This window comes from Panthera leo, chromosome A1 (assembly GCF_018350215.1).
Source record: "Panthera leo isolate Ple1 chromosome A1, P.leo_Ple1_pat1.1, whole genome shotgun sequence".
In the NCBI taxonomy this organism is placed as follows: Eukaryota; Metazoa; Chordata; class Mammalia; order Carnivora; family Felidae; genus Panthera; species Panthera leo.
Window position 1 is genome coordinate 118,854,843 of NC_056679.1, and position 19,848 is coordinate 118,874,690.

Genomic DNA, 19,848 nt, shown 5'->3' on the forward strand with positions numbered 1-19,848 from the left:
GATGGGAAGTGATTGCTCTTTAAATCATCGAGGGCTGCCTCTTGCCCTCTGCATTCTCCCAGCCTGCTCGGATCTCCATGCCTCATGGACCCTTAGTGTTCATGGGAAGAGGCAATACCTCTTTCTGAGGGTTGATCTAGTTCCTCTTCCCTGGTTTGAGAATATCCAGACTTAATTCTTTATACTTCTCTAGAGAAAAGAAGCTATTTAAATCCAGGAAAAGAATCAGTGAATAAAGATCCTGTAGGATCTCTCTGATATGTAGATCCTAAGCCTATATTCTCTCAAACTTAGTCTCTGGTTGCAGACAACCAAAATGTAGAGCCTACTTACGTAGCGTCATAAGCATTTGGAGCCTTAGCGGTATTTTCTTGTCCATCTTTTTTCTCATATCTGGTTTTTTCCTGGAGGGGTGGGTCCAGCAGAGAGACTTAAACAATTGACAACACTTAGCCTCACTTAAAAAAAAAAAAAAAGAAAACCCATGGTATTTATATATACAGATGTATATATTTATTTTCCTCCATGTACTTGCCAATCTATTATTTCATGCTATCCCCATCTGAGGATGGAAGGAGAAATGGCCTGAAACCTCTTACAGAGAAAGAAAACTAAGGCACAGGGAGGTGACTACGTAGTCACATGACTGGATGAGCACCCATCCAGAGGACTTCTTGTCCTCAACCCAGCACTCTTTCCTCCAAACATACGGGTGCCCCCAAACCTAAGGTTCCATGCGACTCCCAGCCCCGGAGCCTGGCCTGCTGTTCTTGGTTTTCTATCTAGCTTTGCACTGGAAGGTGGGAAAGATAGCTTTTCCATATACTCTTTTACCCTCACCCTGGGAATAAGGTTAAAACTCAGATCATATTTTCCTGAAACTTAAGTTATTTCCTCATTATTTCTTAGACATATTCTGGGCGCTTGGGGAGACATTAACTTTCTAGGACACGAGATATGGCATGGATATAACCTTTCTGGTTAGATGCCTGATTGCTCCATGAAGACCTGAACCAGAGCAAACTACAGAGACCTGGGGCAGTCACCTTCCAATATGCCTCCCTACTCATAGGATAGGCCCAGTCACTAGGAGAATATGCTTCCTTCGTTTTGATCAAAGGGGAGTAAAACCTTGAAAACATTGGTCCTTTGAACAGAATGGGCTGGGGGACTCAGGATGATAGAATCATTTGGCTAAAAATGTGGGCATATTCTCTACTTTGGGAGTGTCTACTTTTTGTGTCTCTGAGTTTCGGGAAACAGCCTGTTGCCTGTCCAATATCTGTTCCTCTGTACTCCTTTCCATCACCCAACATATTTTCCAGGTATTTTTCTTTAGCTAATCCTCTCCATCTCCCAAAGTATTTCAAGATTGGCAATAGGATCTGCTACCATGATGTGTTTGGGGTCATGGTTATTCAGCACTGCCCACTCTGGCCACCATTAAAGTAGCACCATCTGGACAATCTTAATCCACAACACTTGAGGAAGCTGCCATTTTGAAAGAGGAAAGGCCGACTAGGGCTTGGAATTGACTGGCACTGAGCTAAGTATGTGTGCCGAGGTGAGCACTGATAGAGACCCTACTGGGAGCTAGCCCATCAGAACTAGCCAAGAGGGTTGAAATCCTTTAGTTGCCATTGCGGTATGCAGCCAAGAAATGGGGGTGTACACCTATCATTCAGGTCCATTGGGGCCTTTCCCCCACACCCACCTCCATAGTGTGAAGCTTCAGATTTCCTTCCCTTGGAAAATAACTACTTAATTAGATGTAATAAGTGGTCCCATGAACTTCTCTTCAATGTCTCCTCTGGAAGTGGCTCCCTCTCCCCTCCACCAGGCATATAATTTGAAGCTCAGGAAGGAAGAGGCCTTTGACAGCACAGCAGAGGAAGGGTACTGGAGGCATATTCCCTTCACACTTCCCTTTCCTGTCACCCCTACAAAATCTCTAGTGCCTAAACCATAACTTCCACTTACACAGTAGCCTCTGGCAGTTGTGCCTAAATGATCAAGCTATTGCATCCTGCCAGTCTAGCTGGTCCCACCTCCCTGTAGTGTCATCTGATGGAGAGTGGCTTGTCATTTTGCAAGGTTTGCAAGGGCATTTGAGGGAAGCTCCTCTGAGTGCTTTCCTGGCCTTGTGCCATGCTCAGAGGCGAAAATTAAAAATGAACTAGCAGAAGGTTCCAAACTTGTTCATGCCCTTGAAGGCCAGCTGAGGTCTGAAGGGCGCTGTTACAGGAGCAGCTGAACACACCTCAGGCTCTCTGTGTCCAATGTTGAGATGCACCGCAGGGAACAGGGAACTCAAGAGCCAAAGGTGCTTGGTGGGGAGTTTTTATTTTTTTAGTTAGAGCCAAAGCCTACAAACACAACCTCCTGCCAACTGGATCTGTTTTGGTAGGAACTCTACCTAAAGCAAACTGCTGGGGCTTTTGACAGTGAATATGGCATAGGACACTGGACTGGTTGGGCTGACCAACTTTTAAAAAGATAAGAGTTGCCCCCTGATAGAGATGCCAGATTTGGCAAATGTTTTGCAAATAAAATGAAAATACAGAATATCCAATTATGTTTGAATTATAGATAAACAGCAAATGCTGTTTCTTATGATAAGTATGTCCCATGTACTATTTGGGACATACTTAGGCTAAAAAGAGCATTTCCCACTGATCTGAAGTTGTTTTTTAACTGGGTGTCTTATCCTTTATTTGGTGGCCCTAGTCCCGGGGACAGCAGTGGGAGGACATCTCAGAAGAAAAGACCCTCTCCTAAATGGTCAGTCAACTGTTAATCTCAGAAAAAAGCAAGGCCCTTTCTTGATCTTTGTTTTTATTTTTAATGGGTTATTGCATTGTCACTTTATTCAGTTCCCAAAGCTTAACATTAGTGGAAAATTTATTCCTTTTGAATAATAATCTTCAGCACCTGAGACCATTTCCTCTGCTCTCTTCTGCCAGATTACCCCAGTTGGCTTCCCTGGTTTGCCCATTTTTTCCCATTCCCTTTATTTAATGAAGTTAATAAGTAACCTCTATGAGAATCCCCTGGAAGAGCCTTGCCTCAGATGATCTTTCCCTCGCCTTTGATTTTCTTGCCCCCAGTCTCTGTTCTTCACCCACCTCCTGTTGCGCTGTCCTTAAGGGATAGTGACTCTGGCTAATGTCAACCGGAATCTCCTTCCACTTCCCTGGCTCTCCTTGCCTGCCAGTATGGGGTTTGGGCTGTTTTATCACTTTCTACAACCAGGCAACTCCTCCTCTCAGCTCCCACTGCCTCAAAAACAAAGACCAAAACAAACATTTTTCCCCTCCATGGAAAGTTGCACAATGGATGTTTGGCCCTTGCTGACAATATGCATACTTGGTTCACTTAGATCACAGAAGATGCCCCTTGTCCAGACTCCATTCTGACTTTAATGACAATTATCCCAGAAGAGCTGTTTTCCAGTTGAAACTAATGAATTATGATGGCTCTTCTTTCCTTCATCCCACATAGACCCACTTCATTTTCTCCCCATTTCCCAATTTTCTCCCACCTGGCTGCCATCTCTGGGCTACTAGAAGGCTAGGAAGAAGAACAGTAAACTGTGCCTAGCAACAAATTCTGGATACTCATTTATTCTGATCCTTGTGCACAACACACCTTTTAAGCTATCTCCTTCAGTTTTCATGGAGCCAAGACTAGAAGTTCTAGATGCCTGGTCCTAGTGTAGGTGTCCATCCATCCATGGCTCCTCTTTTCCAAAGGGAGGATGGATTTGGTGACTCAGAAGTACCAATTCCGTGATGACCCAAGACCTCTGCCTCTTCTGATGTTGTCTGGGCTTACCTGAGACCAGCCCTTCCTCAGCTAAACCTCATTTGGCCACTAGAAATCAGTGTGCCCCAGGGTGTTTGGCTCCACTGACTCCTGGAGGCTTTCTGTTAGTCAAATGTAGCTAAAGTAAATATTATATCCCTGGAATAGTTGCTTAACCCAGAGGACCTACTTGTTCTTTTGTTATTCTGCCCCGGAGCCCCTAAATGTGCTTCTTCAGAGGTCTTAGAGATAGAAGAGATTACTTTTAGCAAATAAAGAGCTAACTTTGACTGTTAAGTGTCATTTCTATTATGACCCTTGAAAAGTCCATTGATCATTTGGAACTACTGGATATCAAAGCAAAGATTGATAGGTGGTAATAGGATTTATCACTTCTTAAAATTTACTCTTCAGAACACGAATTAGGAATCCGTGGCCCTTCAGTGAAATCCAGCCTACCACCTGTTTTTTCTAAGTAAAATTTTGATGGAACACAGCCATACGAATTCATTTACACAATGTCCATGGCTGTTTTTATGACACAAGGCAAAGCTGAGTAATTGCAACAGAGACCATACAGCCCACAAAGACTGGAATATTTACTGCTAGGCCATTTACAGCAAGAGTTTGCCAACTCCTGTTCTGGAACCGTGGTTCTCAGCTCTCTTGCACACTAGAGTCACTTGAAGAGCTTTTCAAAAATACTGATGACTATATTTATATCTGCAGGTTGGTATAGAATCCAGATGTCTGCATTTGTTAAGAGCTTCCCGGTGACTTTGATGCACGTATATATGTCATGTTCCCTCCCCCTTCTTCCTCTCCATACTCCCCACACACGTTCACGTAACTGCTCACACACACACCTTGTCTGTTCCCTGCCCTACCCCGGGGGTCGGGGAGTTCCACCTCTGGAATCCTGCTCCACCAGCCCAATGAGAGAAATAAGTAACATCTGGGAGAGCGAATGTCAGCCCATGGCCTAGAGCCGAAAAATGGCTTAGTTAGAATTTCTGCTTTTTGACTCACTGAGCATTGCCAATTTTCAACAAGGTCTTTTGGGAGTGTCCTCCAGAGCAAGTAGGAAGCCCTTTCCCCACCACCCTTTTCCCAAACTACTCCTGCTCCAAAAATGGGTCCCAGCCTGCACTCCCACCATTCAGGTGTCCTGACACCTAGGCAGAGTTTTAACGTGGCACAGAGGTGACCCCACAAGGCGTGTGGTTTCTCGGGGCTTACAGCTTTTCTCTGAATAATTCTCATTTTTCTCTGGTGACCTTTGCAACTCTTCCGCCTCATGTTTTGCCATCTGGCTGTCTTGTCAGGCTGTTGCCACAAGAGATAACTAGGTGGCTTGCAGGGAAGGGGAAGAAGAGAGATTAAATATCTGGGGCTTTCAGATGGTTTAAAAATACTGCTAAATAAACTCCTGTTTTCACACAGCACACCGTTCCGGAAGGCAAAAGCCTTATATGCCTGCAAAGCTGAACATGACTCAGAACTCTCGTTCACAGCAGGCACAGTCTTCGACAATGGTGAGTTTCTCATCCCTTTGCACAGATCTGGGCGGCGGCAGGGGGAGGAGGGAAGCTAATAAATAATTGCAGTTTTCAAAGTTCCTACCTAAAAAAAAAATGACAGTCTCATTGAATGAGTAAGACTGAAAAGAAGGGTGTGTGTGTGTGTGTGTGCGTGTGTGTGTGTGTGTGCGCGCGCGCGCGCGCGCGTGCACGCACGCTCCCTGGGGTCTCTTCCCAAAATACGCGAGAAGCAGCAGGACTTGCGGAGGCATTGTCAAGAGAGGACAGTGTGCTGAAGCCTTCACTTTGACTGAGGCAACCTCATGGAAGTGTTTTGGACATTAAAAGTGGATTGTACCTGCGCAGGACTCAGCCCAGCAACTTGGCAGTGACTTTGAGAGTCTGGGGGCTGTACAGAGGGTAGAAGTAACAGAGCTGAGAACAGGAGTCTTGTAAGTAGTCAGCTCAGGGCAGAGACTGAGGTACAGAATTTCTCATTGGGTTCAGTGGCATCCACCCTCCACAGGAGGTGAGGCTCGTCTCTGAGATGGCAGGGTACCCGGGGACCTCTGTGTCATTGAGCCCTGTTGCAGCCCTGCGTGCCCTCCCCTGAACTGTTGGGAAGTGTAGAGTGGACTCCCTAAGTCACATCTCTCTGCAGACTGCCAGCTGTCCTGCTCAGGTGTCCTGGTGTGAAACTGGATTCGTGGCACCTGCACCGTAGAACTGGGAACTAGTACTTACTCGATGAACCTTTTCCTGGTTCTTTTTGTTTGTTTTCCTCCCTAAACCAAGAAAAAGGCAGTATTTTTTTTTTTTTTAAGTGAGTATTGATGCCATAACTTGTCATAACCATTTACCGAAGAGAAAATCATGTTTCTGGGAAAAAGCCAGAGTCTCTGTTATTGCTGAGATTTTTGCCAGATGAACTTCTCCTTTAGGGTTCGTCTTTGTGGATGCTTGGGTGAAAGGGTATGTTTGTTTTGCCCAAAGGAGGAGCCCAGAGCAGCTGCCTGATTTCAGGAAGTGGACATTTTCTAGGGGTGCCTTCTTGACTTCAGGTGGGGTGGTGGCAAATTTCCTGAGCAAGGCTGAGTGAGTGCAGGTTGCCCAAGCACTCCCCTTCAGGGCTGAGTGCCTCACGTTGGCCTAGATCACACCTCCTGCCACCTGCCTGAGACCTAGAAATACAGGGCAGCCAAGGCCCCCACGTAGCACTGGCGAGCCTGAGCTCTAGATTCAGGCCACCAAAGCACAAGTCCTGGTTTGTGCCTCTGTGACCTGAAGCAGTGACAGCCTCTCTGTGCCTCACTTCTGTCATACCAGGGTAACAGACGGTTGCAGGGAAGAGTGGAGTGGTGCACACATCATATATTTAGTACTCAACACATATTAAGCATTCAACACTGTTAGTAGGATGATTGTCATCGTTTCACCTGTCCTAGGTAAAGAGCCTGCTGTTCTGACAGTTCACAGTGACGTGTTTACCTTTTTCCCTGATATGACCCAGGCCTGGCTCTTGGCTGGGCAGTAGGCACTACACCTTGACTCTCTGAGTCGTGGCTGTCTTTACCAGCCTCACATTCTAAGCCAGAGCAGAGATGGACTCCTGGGGACATCCTTGATGGCATTCACACACGAAGGGACTGCCCCCTCTGTATGCCCAGCCCCTGCATTCACCGTGGCAGAGATAATAATCAGGCATGGGGGACCGACTGGGGAACAGGCCACAGAGGTCACACTTGGGCCTTCTGAGCCAGTAGGGACAGGGGCAAGCTCTTAACCGTATGTGACCTGCTGGGCCCACGTCCTCCTTTATGGTTCCCCAAGCCCAAAAAGCACTGTCCTTAATTAAACCTTTGCTCCATTAACTTTCATTGGGGTGTCTTGCATACCAAAATATACCAACTGCCTGTCAGCAGCTGGAGTAATCAGGCTGACCTGAGGTGAAGCTGGTCCCCTGAAGGCTGTCCAAAGCCATGTCATTGACAAGTGTGCCCGGCCCGAATAGGCCCCTAGGTAGAGTCACAGCTCAGCCATCACATGACACAGATCTCACAACAGACAAACCAGAGCAGGCCGTGTGCACAGGCTTCTGTGTCCTACTCTGTCAGCAGGGGTGGGGCTTCTGCCTGTAGAGGAGCAAGATTTGAGAGATTGCCACATTTACGGGTGAATCCAGAATTTAAAGTCTGTCCTCTAAACTCCAGTTCACTGCTCTTGTGGGCAAGGGGCTGCCTTGTTCCTATCAGCCATTCACTGTGACTGCAGAGAGGACCCCTGATCTCAGGGACAGAGTTGGTTTAAACTCTCAAAAGGTATGTGTATGTGTGTGCATCTTGTTTGTGACTCTTTTTCTTGAGTGCAGCCTCCTTGTATTTTTTTTTTTTCAAACCACTGTACTGAGATATCTACATACCATATAATTTACCCCTTTAAAATGTGCAATTCCATGGTTTTTTAGTAGATTCAGAGTTGTGCAGCCATCACTACCATCTAATTCCAGAGTATCTTCATTGCCCCGAAAAGAAACCCTGTGCCCTTCAGCAGTCATGCTCCACATATGCCGTGTCCTGCCCCTTTCAGCCCAGGGAACCCCTCATCTCCTTTCTGTCATTATTTATTTGCCTGCTCTGGATATTTCATGTAAACCGGATTATACAGCGTGTGGGCTTTTTGTCAGTGGCTGCTTTCACTCAGCATAGTATTTTCAAGGCTCATCCCTGTCGTATGTAGCATGCGTCAGGACTTCCTTCCGTTTTACTGCTGAGTAATCTTCCCTCCTGTGGTATAACATGTTTTATTTATCCATTTGTCAGTTGATAGCATTTCGATTGTTTCTACTCTTTGGCTGTTAGGAGTAATGTGGCTGTAAACATTTGTGTACTGATCTTGGTGAGGACCTGTGTTTGCTGTTCTCTTGTTGATAGACCTAGGTGGGGGAGGGGCCCCCTAGATCACACAGTAACTCCGTTTAATAGCTTCAGGAGCTGCCAGAGTGTTCTTACGAAGGGATTGTACCGTGTCATCTTGCCACCTGCCTCCATCTGACAACATGTGAATCCTCTGTTTAGATTGGTTTGGCTGGTGATATTTATCATGCCCGATTTTTAGAAAACACTACATATACCTCATTATCCCCCTCCCTTTACCTGGGAAATTGGGCATTAGGGGAGAAAAAACGGTTAGCAGTTTAGGCAAAGATCACTTCACTTGTTCTGTCTCCTGCTAGTTTCTTGGTGGAGACTTCAGGTAAGAGCCATTTAAGTTGGATGTTCTGTAGCTGTCAGATTGAATCATCAGACCAATTGGAAGGAAGTTTCCTAATGACAGGCTTAGGGAGTTGTGTGTGTGTTGTCTTTCTCAGCATCAAGAAGAAGGGATGAGGAGGAAGAAGAAGGAGGGGCACCCTGAGGGGAAAGTCTGTTGTTTCATAATGATTAATCTCCAAGCCTTTGGATTCCAGGAGCCTGTGCTGCAAATGTGAGCTGTGCTGTTCAGTCGGCTTTGGGACTTTGTGCAGTGGGGAATGGATGTGCATTACTCGGAAATAACTCCACTGTCAGCCCTTGCCAGCCTACTAGGAAATAGCATATTTCACCAAGAGCGCCTTAGTTAGTAACGAAAGAGAAAGAGAAATAACTCATGTTCCCAAGAACATTAGTCATTTTATGGCAGTGTGATTAGCGATACCTGGAAAATGCACACAGCATTCACTAAAATTGGGTTCTTGGGACAATTTGATCAAGATTTGAGATGGGCTGGATCCATTCATTGCCAAGATATGGGATCCGGCATGAGTGCAAGACCCACTCTGGGCTGCCCCAGGTTTCCTTCAGAGACAGAGAGCATCCTCCCAGGGGATCATGGGTTGCTCTACCAGTGGGGTTGTGGGGGAGGGTCCTCAGTGGAGTCTTTTGGACCCCCCAGCCGTGCCTACTGCCAAATCCAAACACAAGCCCAAGCCACCTCCATCTCTCACCCAGCTGTTTCCACCAGCTGCCAACACAGACTTGTCATGTCCACTCTTGCCCCCATAACCCTTCCCTACGCAGCAGCCAGAGCAATGTTTGAAAATCGCATCATGTTATTCTCCTTCACCTATCCCAGTGGCCTCCTGGTCCTCCGAGAATTGCTGATCGGCGTCTCCACGGTCTTGTTCCTGCCCCCTGGCCCTTCCCTTCCTCACTTGATACGCTGCAGCCTCGCACACTTTCCCTATGTTCTCTGCTAGGGTTAGCAAACTATGACCTGCTACTCAAATCCAGCCCACTGCCTGTTTTTGTAAATAAAGTTTTGTTGGAACATAGCTACCCATGCCTTTTTGTCTACATGTTAGCCATGGTGCTACAATTGCAGAATTGAGTAGAGACACACATTTACAGACTGGTTCTTTGAGAAAAGGTTACAGACCACTGTTCTGAAATCATAGCAGGCTTTTCCCGACCTTAGGGCCTTTGTACTTGCATTACCCACTGCCTGGCTAGCTCCTTTAGATCATTTAGGTTTTAGCTTTTTGAGCTCCTTCCCATACCCACATCCCTATCCCAGTCTCTTTCTCCTCCTTCATCACTACCTAAAATTATGTGCTTATTTACTGATACGTTGCCCCTTTCCGAGCGCAGAATCTTTTCTGCTTGCTTTGTACCGTGTGCAAGGTCCTAGCTTAGTGTCTGGCACAGGGTAGATGCTTAATAAACACTTGTTACATGAGTAAATATATTCACCTACACAGGGATCTGTGCCTCTTCCAGCCAGTGCTTCTTCCCTTAGGGACAGCCAGCCACTAGAGACCTTAGTCACATGCTTGTTCCTTTTCCACAGTGAGAAAAGGAAAGGAGAGAGCATGAGTTGTGTATACAGGGGTGTATGGAGCATAGATGGATGAAGCTGAAAATGCTTGGCAGGAAGCACATCCACGTCAGGAGCTGCTTGTATTATTTGCTTGCTGGGCTGGAGAGCTGCCGAGGCAGGTCACTGCAGTGGTTCGTGTGTTTATGTGGCACATTGGACACTGGTATAGTTCAGAAAGTTGGGCATGGGCTCAGTTGAGCTCAGTAAGTGCATACAAACACTGTTAATATCCAAAGCTTTGGGCTAGGCAAAAGCAGTAGTGGTTAGACCACAGAGTCTGGGGTCAGATATCCCGGATTCACATCGATCTCCATCATCTGCCAGCTGTGTATTTAGGGGCAAAATGCTCAACGTCTCTGAGCCTCAGTTTCTTATCAGTAAAATGAAGATAATAGCAGAACTGAGTCCACAGTCATTCTGAAGGTGAAAGGAGATGAGGCAGGCAAAGCCCTTAGCAAAAGACCCACCACTTGGGATGTACATATGTATGTGTATGTGTATATGTATCATTCTTATCCCCAAAGACCACATTCTCTGGTTGAATTAGAAGCATAACGGGCTTGGTCTCTGGAGTCAAAGAAACTGCGTTCAAATTCTAGTCATACCATTGTGATACTGCACAAATTAATTTACCTTTCTGAGCCTTAATTTTCTCATTTGTAAAATATGGATACCAAGATACAAGCTAGGATCTTTAAGATCAAAGAAATTGACGTATATCCAAACCTCAGCAGCCCATGGCTGCTTCCCAGTCACTATTTCTAGGTGTTAGCTTCTATCATAATTGACAGTCAGAGGGGAGTCATTGAAGAATATTGAGTGATACGGCACAGACTAAAACATCCTAAAAAACTAGTAAAGGAAGCAATGCATAACACATTTGAACAGCGTTAACAGGACCCGTGAATAACGTGTGGAATGTGCTATGAGCATTCCAGGAGTTTGGAGAAAAGAGGGAGCAGGTAGACTGGATTCCGTGCTGGTGTTTCTGAAGGAGGTAGGGCTTCAGCAGAGTCGAGAAGTGGGAGGAGGGGAGACAGAAGACAACAGCAGGGCAAAGGGCATCTGATGTTGCTTCCCCTCCTCCATCCATAGGTGAGAATTTGCACTTTCTTATGACCACCCTCATTCCAGAGGCATTTGGGCACAGAAAAGTCATAACCCTTACCTTTCTGTGATTAAGGTAAAAATAACAGATCCCTGGGAGCACCTGAGTGCCTCAGTCAGTTAAGTGTTCGACTCTTGATCTCAGCTCAGGTCTTGATCTCAGGGTCGTGAGTTGGAGCCCTGCATTGGGCATGAAGCCTACTTTAAAAATAAAATAAAGTACATATCCCTGGGCCTCACTCCTAGGGATTCTCTTTTAACAGGTGTGCCACGCGGCCCAGTTTTAATAACCGTGCAGGTGATTTGGATGCACATGGTTTGGTGCCAGGCCTTAATAAGCCCAGCTCGAAGCCCCCAGTGAGTCAGCAGACTGACCAGAAGGCTTCACTGTCCCCTGTCCTAACTCTTGTTCTTCGGCTTGGAGGGGCCTCCTTTGTCCTCTCTCATTCATCCCTTACTCTGCAAATCCCATTTTTAATGTTTTTAGTTGTTAGCACCTCAGCACCTGAGCTGCATTTGAACAGCTGGCCAGGAAGGGAGAATGTCTGAAAGAGAGAGACTCAATGTATCCAGTGGAATAACCATTCAACTAGGAGCTTTGCTGTAAACTGGGAGGGGTCTTAATTTTGTTTTTGTTGTATATGGTTGGTTGGTTGTTTGGTTGTTCTTTCTAGGTCTTTTATTTTGGGGAGTGAGTTTGTTTGTTTGTTTTGCTTTTGAACATTTGAGGTTTTCCAAAGCTTCAGTGGGTATTGAGATCAGGCGCTCACCAAGATTTTACCAGGAGAGAGCCTTGTTGACTCATCCAAATGATACAGGATCCCCTATTGACAAATTCTGGCTCTCTGCTGAGTGCTTTCTCCATATTGACTCCTGGCACTGGAGTTTTATTATAATCACTTTATAGGTACAAAAAAATTCAAGTGATCTTAATTAACATTGTCAGCCGGATGGCTGGGCAGAAGGCAGTGGTGTTTGGGTGCTAGTATCTTCAGGATAAGTTGAGAGAGCTTCATCGTTGGAGAGACCAGGTTGCTTTTAAGTTGTGTTGTATTCTCCCATGCTCTTCTCTTCCAGACTCCTCTGTGTGGATGTCATGAATCCAAAATACCCTTAGTATTTTTGGTTTATTCCTGAAGCCTACTGATAGGAAATTATGTAAGCATTTTGGAGGCCAACTGATAGATGTTTGACCTTGTCTTTTCCTGAAGAAGCATTCAAGATTACCTTGACACTGACCTTCCTGAAGCCTCACTGTGTGTTCTTTCGCTGCTTGCCCATTGCTTCCTTTGGTTTCTGTTCTTGCTTCTTTCCCTACAAACTGAAACTAAAGTTATGTAGTAGCAATGGGGGCGGAAATGCTTTTCTAAAACAAGCTCAGGAAGTCACTTAATTAGCCTAGGAAGGGAATAGGGGAAAATTCATTCTTTACGAACAATCTCAGAAAATTGGAGTTTTCCTAATACATTAAGAGCAAATGCACTGCCTTTCCCATTAAGAGTGATTTGTATTTTGCCAGTTCACAAGCATGAACACCGTGCCCCTGCCATCTCCAGGTCCCATGATTCCTTCTCTCTTTCTTCCTGCTATTGGACTTTGCAGCCTCAATTGGATTTTATGTAATCTTTACAGTATCACAGTAGTCTCCATGAAGATGGATTGTGATAGCACAGAAATGGGGTAGATTTCTTGGATATCGAAAAATCAAAGAGACAGAAATTTTGAAAGTTACAAGAGAAAGAGGAAGAAGACAGACTTGAGTCTTGTATGTAGGAGGGAGGAAAATTCTAGAGAACAGGAAAGAAAAATAAGAAAGGGTATGGGCGGAACAGAGAGGGGGCTATTCAAAGGCTATAGATTGCCCAAAGAAAGGTGGGGAGATTTGTAGGAAGATTAGAATCAGAGGGTAAGGATTTAAGGGAAAGTAAAATGCATAATTAGGTTAGTGAAATGCATACTAGATACCTTTAAAAACTAGTTCTTAGCATTCCTCCATGGGTACTCCACTTGGCACATAGGCATTACTGGGTAGATAGATGGGTACATGGATGGATGGATAGATGGATGGATGGTTAGATAAATTTATGGATGGAACACCATAACCGACTTCTAACCTCAAAAGGAAAAATCTGTCACCTCTTAATAGTTTAAGCCAGCAACTTCAGAAAGTCTAGGAAACTCCACAAATTGTATGCAAAATTTTGAATGGCTGTGTCTATTTCCCTTTTTTTTTATTATAGAGAACTTTCAAAATGACCTTTATCAGAACGCTTATGTCCCACAAGAAGTTAAGAACCCCTGGTCTAAACAAGTCCTGGAAACATGTAACATAACAGGCGACTGCACTCATTTGTTCTCTCACACGTCCACCACCTCCCCTATCTGTAACGTTTTCTCGCTGTCTCTCTCCCCTCTTCCTGTACAGTTCATCCATCTCAGGAGCCTGGCTGGTTGGAAGGGACTCTGAACGGAAAGACTGGCCTCATCCCTGAGAACTACGTGGAGTTCTTTTAACCGTGGGCCCCAGCAGACCTGCTGAGCTTTCCATGGTATCCATGACAACCGCTGATTGCAGTGTTGGAGGCCGTTTCTCTTTGCCACTGAGAAATTCAGGGTGACTGACTCGGTTACTACCTGTCAACGCAAGTGTTTCTGTGAACTCTGGAGCACCCATCCCCATGACCATGGCAGCTGGCATGCGGTGATACTGCAAGGAACAGAAGGAAATCAGCAGTGGAGACCATTTGATTCTGATAACCGAGAGAACGGCTGGCAAAGCCATTCCTCTCCTTTAGCGCCCTAAATAGGGAGGATTCATTTGTTTCAGCAGTCATCCAAACCCCCAACCTTCTGAGAAAGGAAGTAAGAAAGATGTAAGTAGTCCTCAAGAGCATGCAGTGTAGCTTAAGTCTGGCAGGGCTGGACATTGGCTGAGACCCAGGCTGGGCCCATTGCTTCTGTTTACAGTAGACACTCTCTTTACCCCACCTCCAAATACTTGAGGCCCACAGTGCTACAGGCAGCTGGGTCTGTCTGTTTGCATGCAGGAGGGAGAGGGGTTATGGCACTGTTTACGTAAAATGCAATCTCTCACCATCTCCAGGCAGCCTCGGCCAAGCATCGGCAGAATTCAGCTCAGTCCCCTCTTGCAAGGGGAACACACACACCCCACGTTCCCCCTCCCAAGCTAGGAACTTCTCTGCCACTGAGGGCTGCCATCACCTCGTAACCACGGCAACCCAACCTACTCTGAAACCAAACCAAAAAAATAACACACTTTTTGCATGATATTTTTTTTTTCTCCCTGCTTTATGGTCATTTTTTGAATGGTTTTCCAACAACCTGAAGCAGAAGGGCAAGGAATTAGAGTGGTCTGCTCGGGGCAGACAGAATGGCAGCTGGGAACTCTTCCCTTTCTGATGAATTTCAGCAGCATCAGGATATATTTGGAGCAAACTCTAGTAACCTCTTGAGATTAAATTACATACAGGTTTAATATTTCTGTTCTTCCATGCTTTATAGGGGGCAGTATACTGCTTCTCCACAGGTGACATCCTCCCTTTGACTTGTTCCATCATGGTCTCCCATTCCCGTCCCTTCCCCTGCCCTCGCATGCCTGTAGTCCCTCACTGACCAGCCCTGTGGCAGTACCCTGCGCTGCTGAGCACTGGTGCCCTGGTGGCTTTCAGGGGTGATTTCAGGGCTAACCCTGTGGCCTGTAGTTTTAAAGGACATATGTGTTCACTGCCACTCAGAAAAAGGGAATTGTTTCTCAGGCTTTTGAGGCACAAGACTAATAGTATAAGCCATTGTGATTCAGGAGGCATGGAAAGATGGAATGGGTACCTTCTGAGAAAGAGAGTTTCCTGGTCCAGAAGGGGCCGGGTCTTCTGGAAGATTACCTGGGGTGGGGAAGTTGGGCCTGGACATTTCACATTCACTTGGCCTTCAAAGAACAGAGTTCTCAGTGTCTTCTGCATTCGAATGTCCTTGCAAGAGTGACTCTGGGCAGACAGACTCCAAATTGATGGACCGTCAGGCTCCCCAGGAGCCCCTCGGAATGGCAGCATTGTTCCAGAGTGTTCCCCGCTTCTGGAATTCCTGTTTAGGGAAGCTTAAAGAAGAAGAGAAAAACTTGAATTGTGTTGAATTACTGTATCTTTTACTTTTTTTTTTAAAGATAAACTTGTAAATAGAGTGATTTGAAATATTATATGGCAAAGTTTTATATTTGATATTCTTGAAGCTAGTCGCTGTCGCTCCACACGTTTAAGGTCTGGTTGTTGAAGAGGTGTGTGTATGAGGGAGCAACCGGGGGCAAGGTCATCCCCTCTCTGGCCTTGAGAAAGGAGAAAACATTTCTATACACTCTCTGCTGGCTCTGGTTGGTGGGCATGACTCACTGATGGTGTTCAGTCTTCTTTATGCAAATGTGTTTTTGAGCTTTTCTTGGGCTTTGAATTTGGAGAGAGAAAGAGCATTTTCAGGCAATGAATGTTTCAAAGAACTCTTGCTGGGTAGTATGAAGCAGCTCAGGATTCACATAGGTGGGGCTAGGAGTTAGATTTTGTTTTCCATGTTTCTTCTCAGGTGTATTTCTTGGTACCCCAAGGTGTCAGGACAGAAGGTGTTGGGATAGTTGCATGTTCCTTATATCTAACTCCTCGGAACATCTTTAAGGCTGTATACATGAGGCCGAGCTATTTTGTAAATGTTGTGTGTGTCTTAAGTTCTAGGAAAAACTGGCTTCTTAGGATCTTTGGTCCTCAGTACACTGCTGCTTTCCCTTCCCCTAAATACTTCCCTTCCTGTTCATCTCACATTTCCTGTAACCCCAAAATAAGAGAAAAACTCTACAGAGGGATAGAGGTTGCCATGACAGCTTTAGAGATGGTTTGAAATTTTAGATATGGTGATTCCGTTCATCAGCTCAAGGATTTACACAGCGGTGGTGCAGGACCTCATCCAGCAGCAAGCAAAACACTACCACTGAATCAGGGAATAAGCACTGAGACTGGATAAGACCAAGAGAGGACTCGGGAAAGCTCTCACTGCAAACCCAAGAAGAAAGAGAATACACAAACCGGCTCCACATACTCCCTGCAGACCTTGGACAGCTCAAGGGTCTGTTCAGTGGGGCCTGAGGGGGCAAGCCTACTCTGTGCCACTGTGCGTCCTAAATAGAAAGAGCTCAAAATATTGTTGTTAACACATTTGTCGTTTCGAATTGTCACCTGCCACACTGGAACCTTAACTAGAGCTAACCTAGGGGAGCAGAAGGCCCAGGCCCTGATTTGAGGAGCTCCTCGCTAAAGCATCACTGTCGACACTTGGCCCCAGCTCGACTGCTCTGAAGCTTGTCCCTCCCTCCTCAATTGGCCCTGATCTGAAGCTGGAGGGAAATGGAGCTGTTGCCAACCTGCATTTTTCGGTAGACCCCTTCCCAGCTTCCCTGTAGCCATGCTGGGCATGTGACAGATGGCTGCTCTCCTTCCTTTCCCCAGCCAGGCTCACCTCCTCCCCATTTGCTACAGAACTGGAGAAACCTTTCAGAATGTGAGCCAACAAATAGGGAAGGAATTGGAAGACCAAAAATAGATTTTACCTTCTCTATCATCCCTGCCCCCCCCCCCGGCCCCTAATTCTGCTGAATAGGGAACTTGAGGGCAGATGAGAAGAATGAACTAGGTACCGGAGTGGAGGACTATGGACCAAGATCCCCGAGCTCTCCGCGGAACCTTGTGTTTCTTTTGTAAGGCCCTGGGATGAGGCATCCAGAGCCTGAATCTTTTCTTGGGCATATGAGCAGTCTGTCCCTCCTCCTTTGGGTACTCAAAGAATTCCATGGCTACAGAAGGCCATGCTGTGAAAGAAGTAGTTTCAAATCCCTGCCCCTAAGCAAGTAAATTCTTGACTTGCTCAAGACTGATGATATTCTCTCCTGTTTTCAAAAATCAGTGTATAGAGATGGACCCTGCATAGCACAGCCTTCTTTAATACCCTATAATTGGAGCCAGTTTTTCACTTAATGTTTTGAGTGTTTCTACCGCCATTATGTGTTTACCTCTGCCAGACCAAACAAACTCAGTGTAATTCTAGTTCATCTCCTTTTGCTGAGTGCTCTTTTGGATGGAGAGGCAAAGAGAAAGAAAATAAGCCATCAAGTATTGGCAGATTGGCGTTAGCAGGACAGAGCCATGCTAGTGACAAGATCATTTCAGGCATTTCCAGGACTCCAGGGTTGCACGTGCATTCCTGTAGCTCAGAGGGAAATCCTTCTATGACCTAGGTCTCCTGACAACAGCAACTCCAGTCACTCCAGAAGTTCCGTCTTGACTACAGAGACTGCCAAATCACCCATGGTTGAAGGGTAGGGAGACAGAAATAATTGGCTAAAGGTAATTTGATCCCTTATTCGTGACTATTTACTGGTACCTTTCATTCTCTGGCTTCTGTTGCCAAAACCAAGTTGGGACCAACAGTTTTACAGACACAGGAGTCCCAGGTACAGCAGTGGCCACCATGGTACCCACAGCATGTTGCAGTGCAGAATGTTTGATGAGCAACCGTATTACCCAAGTAGGTAGCCACCACTGAAGAAACCAAATAGCTCCCTGACTTAAAAAGGAATGTCCTGGGTATTCTGTTCTGAGTTATCTGTCATTTTCTGGCAAACTTGATGGTAATCAGTTACCTAGACAACCCTGCCCCACATGTCTTTTAAGTCAACTGGGTGTCCTCTGACACACCCTTTGCTGGTGTTTAAAAAATGTATCTTGTGTGCAAATGCGTTTGGCAGCCACGCTGATCTGCTGAGTGCTGAACCACTTCTCTGTAATTGTAGCATCAAAATGACACCAGCAGAGCAATGAACCTTGCACAATCCTACGGCATGCCTGAGACAAGACTCCGACAAGTAATAATTAGCTTTTTTCTCCTTTCACCGCCTACGGTCCTTGTGTAACTGAAGAACTTCTCACAGCACAGGGAGAGACCATATAGAGAATCCAGATGTCCTTCAGAGCCACCAGCCCTTGCTCACATGTGGTCTCCCGATGGAAGCACTTGTGTTCTTGGGTGAAAAGGTATTGGATGTGAAGTAGTGCCGGGAGCAGACACAAAGTAAAAGGTGAACCACGTTGAAGATCTTAGGATTGTTTTTACAAGAAATAAATATAGTTCTCAATAGGGAAAAATACATCACAGAGGAAGTTTGCAGCTAATAGTTTCGCAAAAGTTTTCCAGGACACTACAAGATGGAAACATCTTTCAAGAAGGTGGAATACTGTAGGGAGCAAAGGCTTGGCACAGTCTCAGTCCCATATAAGAAGAGCAGTTAGTAGTATATGAAAATTCTCTTGAGCGTAGTCAGAACCAGAGTATTGATAATCAAAATGTCAAATTTACCTGGAGCGGTCCCGGAGAGGTCAAGACATTGTACATCCCTTTCTACAAAGTTGTCCTGACAGACACCTACAGATAGCTACCGTGGGTATCCGAATGCCAGGGTCAACCTTATACCTGTGAAAAGAGGTTCCTCTGTTGATTCTAAAGCATCTGCGTATTAGTATGTGTTTGTGTATGTAAAGCACACATCTACATAGGCAAAGATCCAGACTCTTCCATAAGCTGGCATTTGCTGAGCCTTTGGAGCCTTTAAGAGTTAGAAGTTGGGAGTTAGAGAAACGGCAGGCTGTTGACTATAAAAATGACAAAAGATGTAAATTAAGTGCCATTTTAAAACTTCGTATTTATCAAATGGTTACTATCCACAGCTATATCCCTTATTCACTTATTAAAAGTCGTGTTGAAAAACAGATCAAACTCGTAAACCTGTAGTCGCTAATACTAGGCTAGCGCTCACAAGCACTCTCAAAGACATTTTGTCCATATTTTGGAGAAGAAACTGTTTGCATGTTTAACTCATAATTTAGGCTACCTTTGAGTATACTGCAAAGTGCTGTGTGATACAATATCAATAAAGTACTTAAAAGTGGCACTTTAAATTTTTTTAAACCGTAAATAATGCACTGTTTTAAACTTCAGTTCAGTATTGAATATTGACTGCTGTGTAAAATCCAATTCTGTCATTAAAAAGTAATTTGTGACTAGACTAGAACTTGTTCCCTGTCATTAGTAATAATAGTCTTGCCATGTTGAGGCTTTTTGAAAAATGTGCTTTTGCGTCACTAAGGCTATCTATAAAGACACTACGGTTCCTGTCGAGTGGCCTCTGAAACTTGGCTTTCTTTCATTTGCTTGGTTTATGTGACAATCCTTATGAAACGAGTGGAAGTATGATTTTTGAATTAAATGACTTTTCCATTTGGTGGCACGTTTGTTTCTGGAGTTTCTCATAAAGTTTTGGCCTGATACGTATTTTCGTGTTTCTTCAAGTAAGAGTGTGAAGACCTGCTCACAGGTCCCAGATCTGAGCTCCTGCGGTTTACTGGTAATAACTACAGTGCTGATTTTTGACCTGCTTTGGGGAGCTCTATTTCCTTTAGGAAAGGTCTAATGCTAGTGAACTTGAGGAGGAACTGTTAAGCATGTTAAACAAATT

At 45.3% G+C, this 19,848-nt stretch overlaps 1 protein-coding gene across 7 annotated transcripts in view; it reads left to right on the forward strand.

Moving 5' to 3' along the window:
* Positions 1-19,618, forward strand: part of ARHGAP26 (Rho GTPase activating protein 26) — a 422,569-nt gene extending 402,951 nt beyond the window's left edge. For 5 of the 7 annotated variants that reach the window (XM_042938105.1, XM_042938115.1, XM_042938134.1 and 2 more), the window contains 2 exons: positions 5,248-5,339; positions 13,711-19,618. In XM_042938105.1, coding sequence (XP_042794039.1) covers positions 5,248-5,339; positions 13,711-13,799 — 181 coding nt within the window. In that variant the 3' untranslated portion in view covers positions 13,800-19,618. The other 2 variants (XM_042938124.1, XM_042938162.1) reach the window with 1 other exon arrangement.
* The last annotated feature ends 230 nt before the right edge of the window (positions 19,619-19,848 follow it).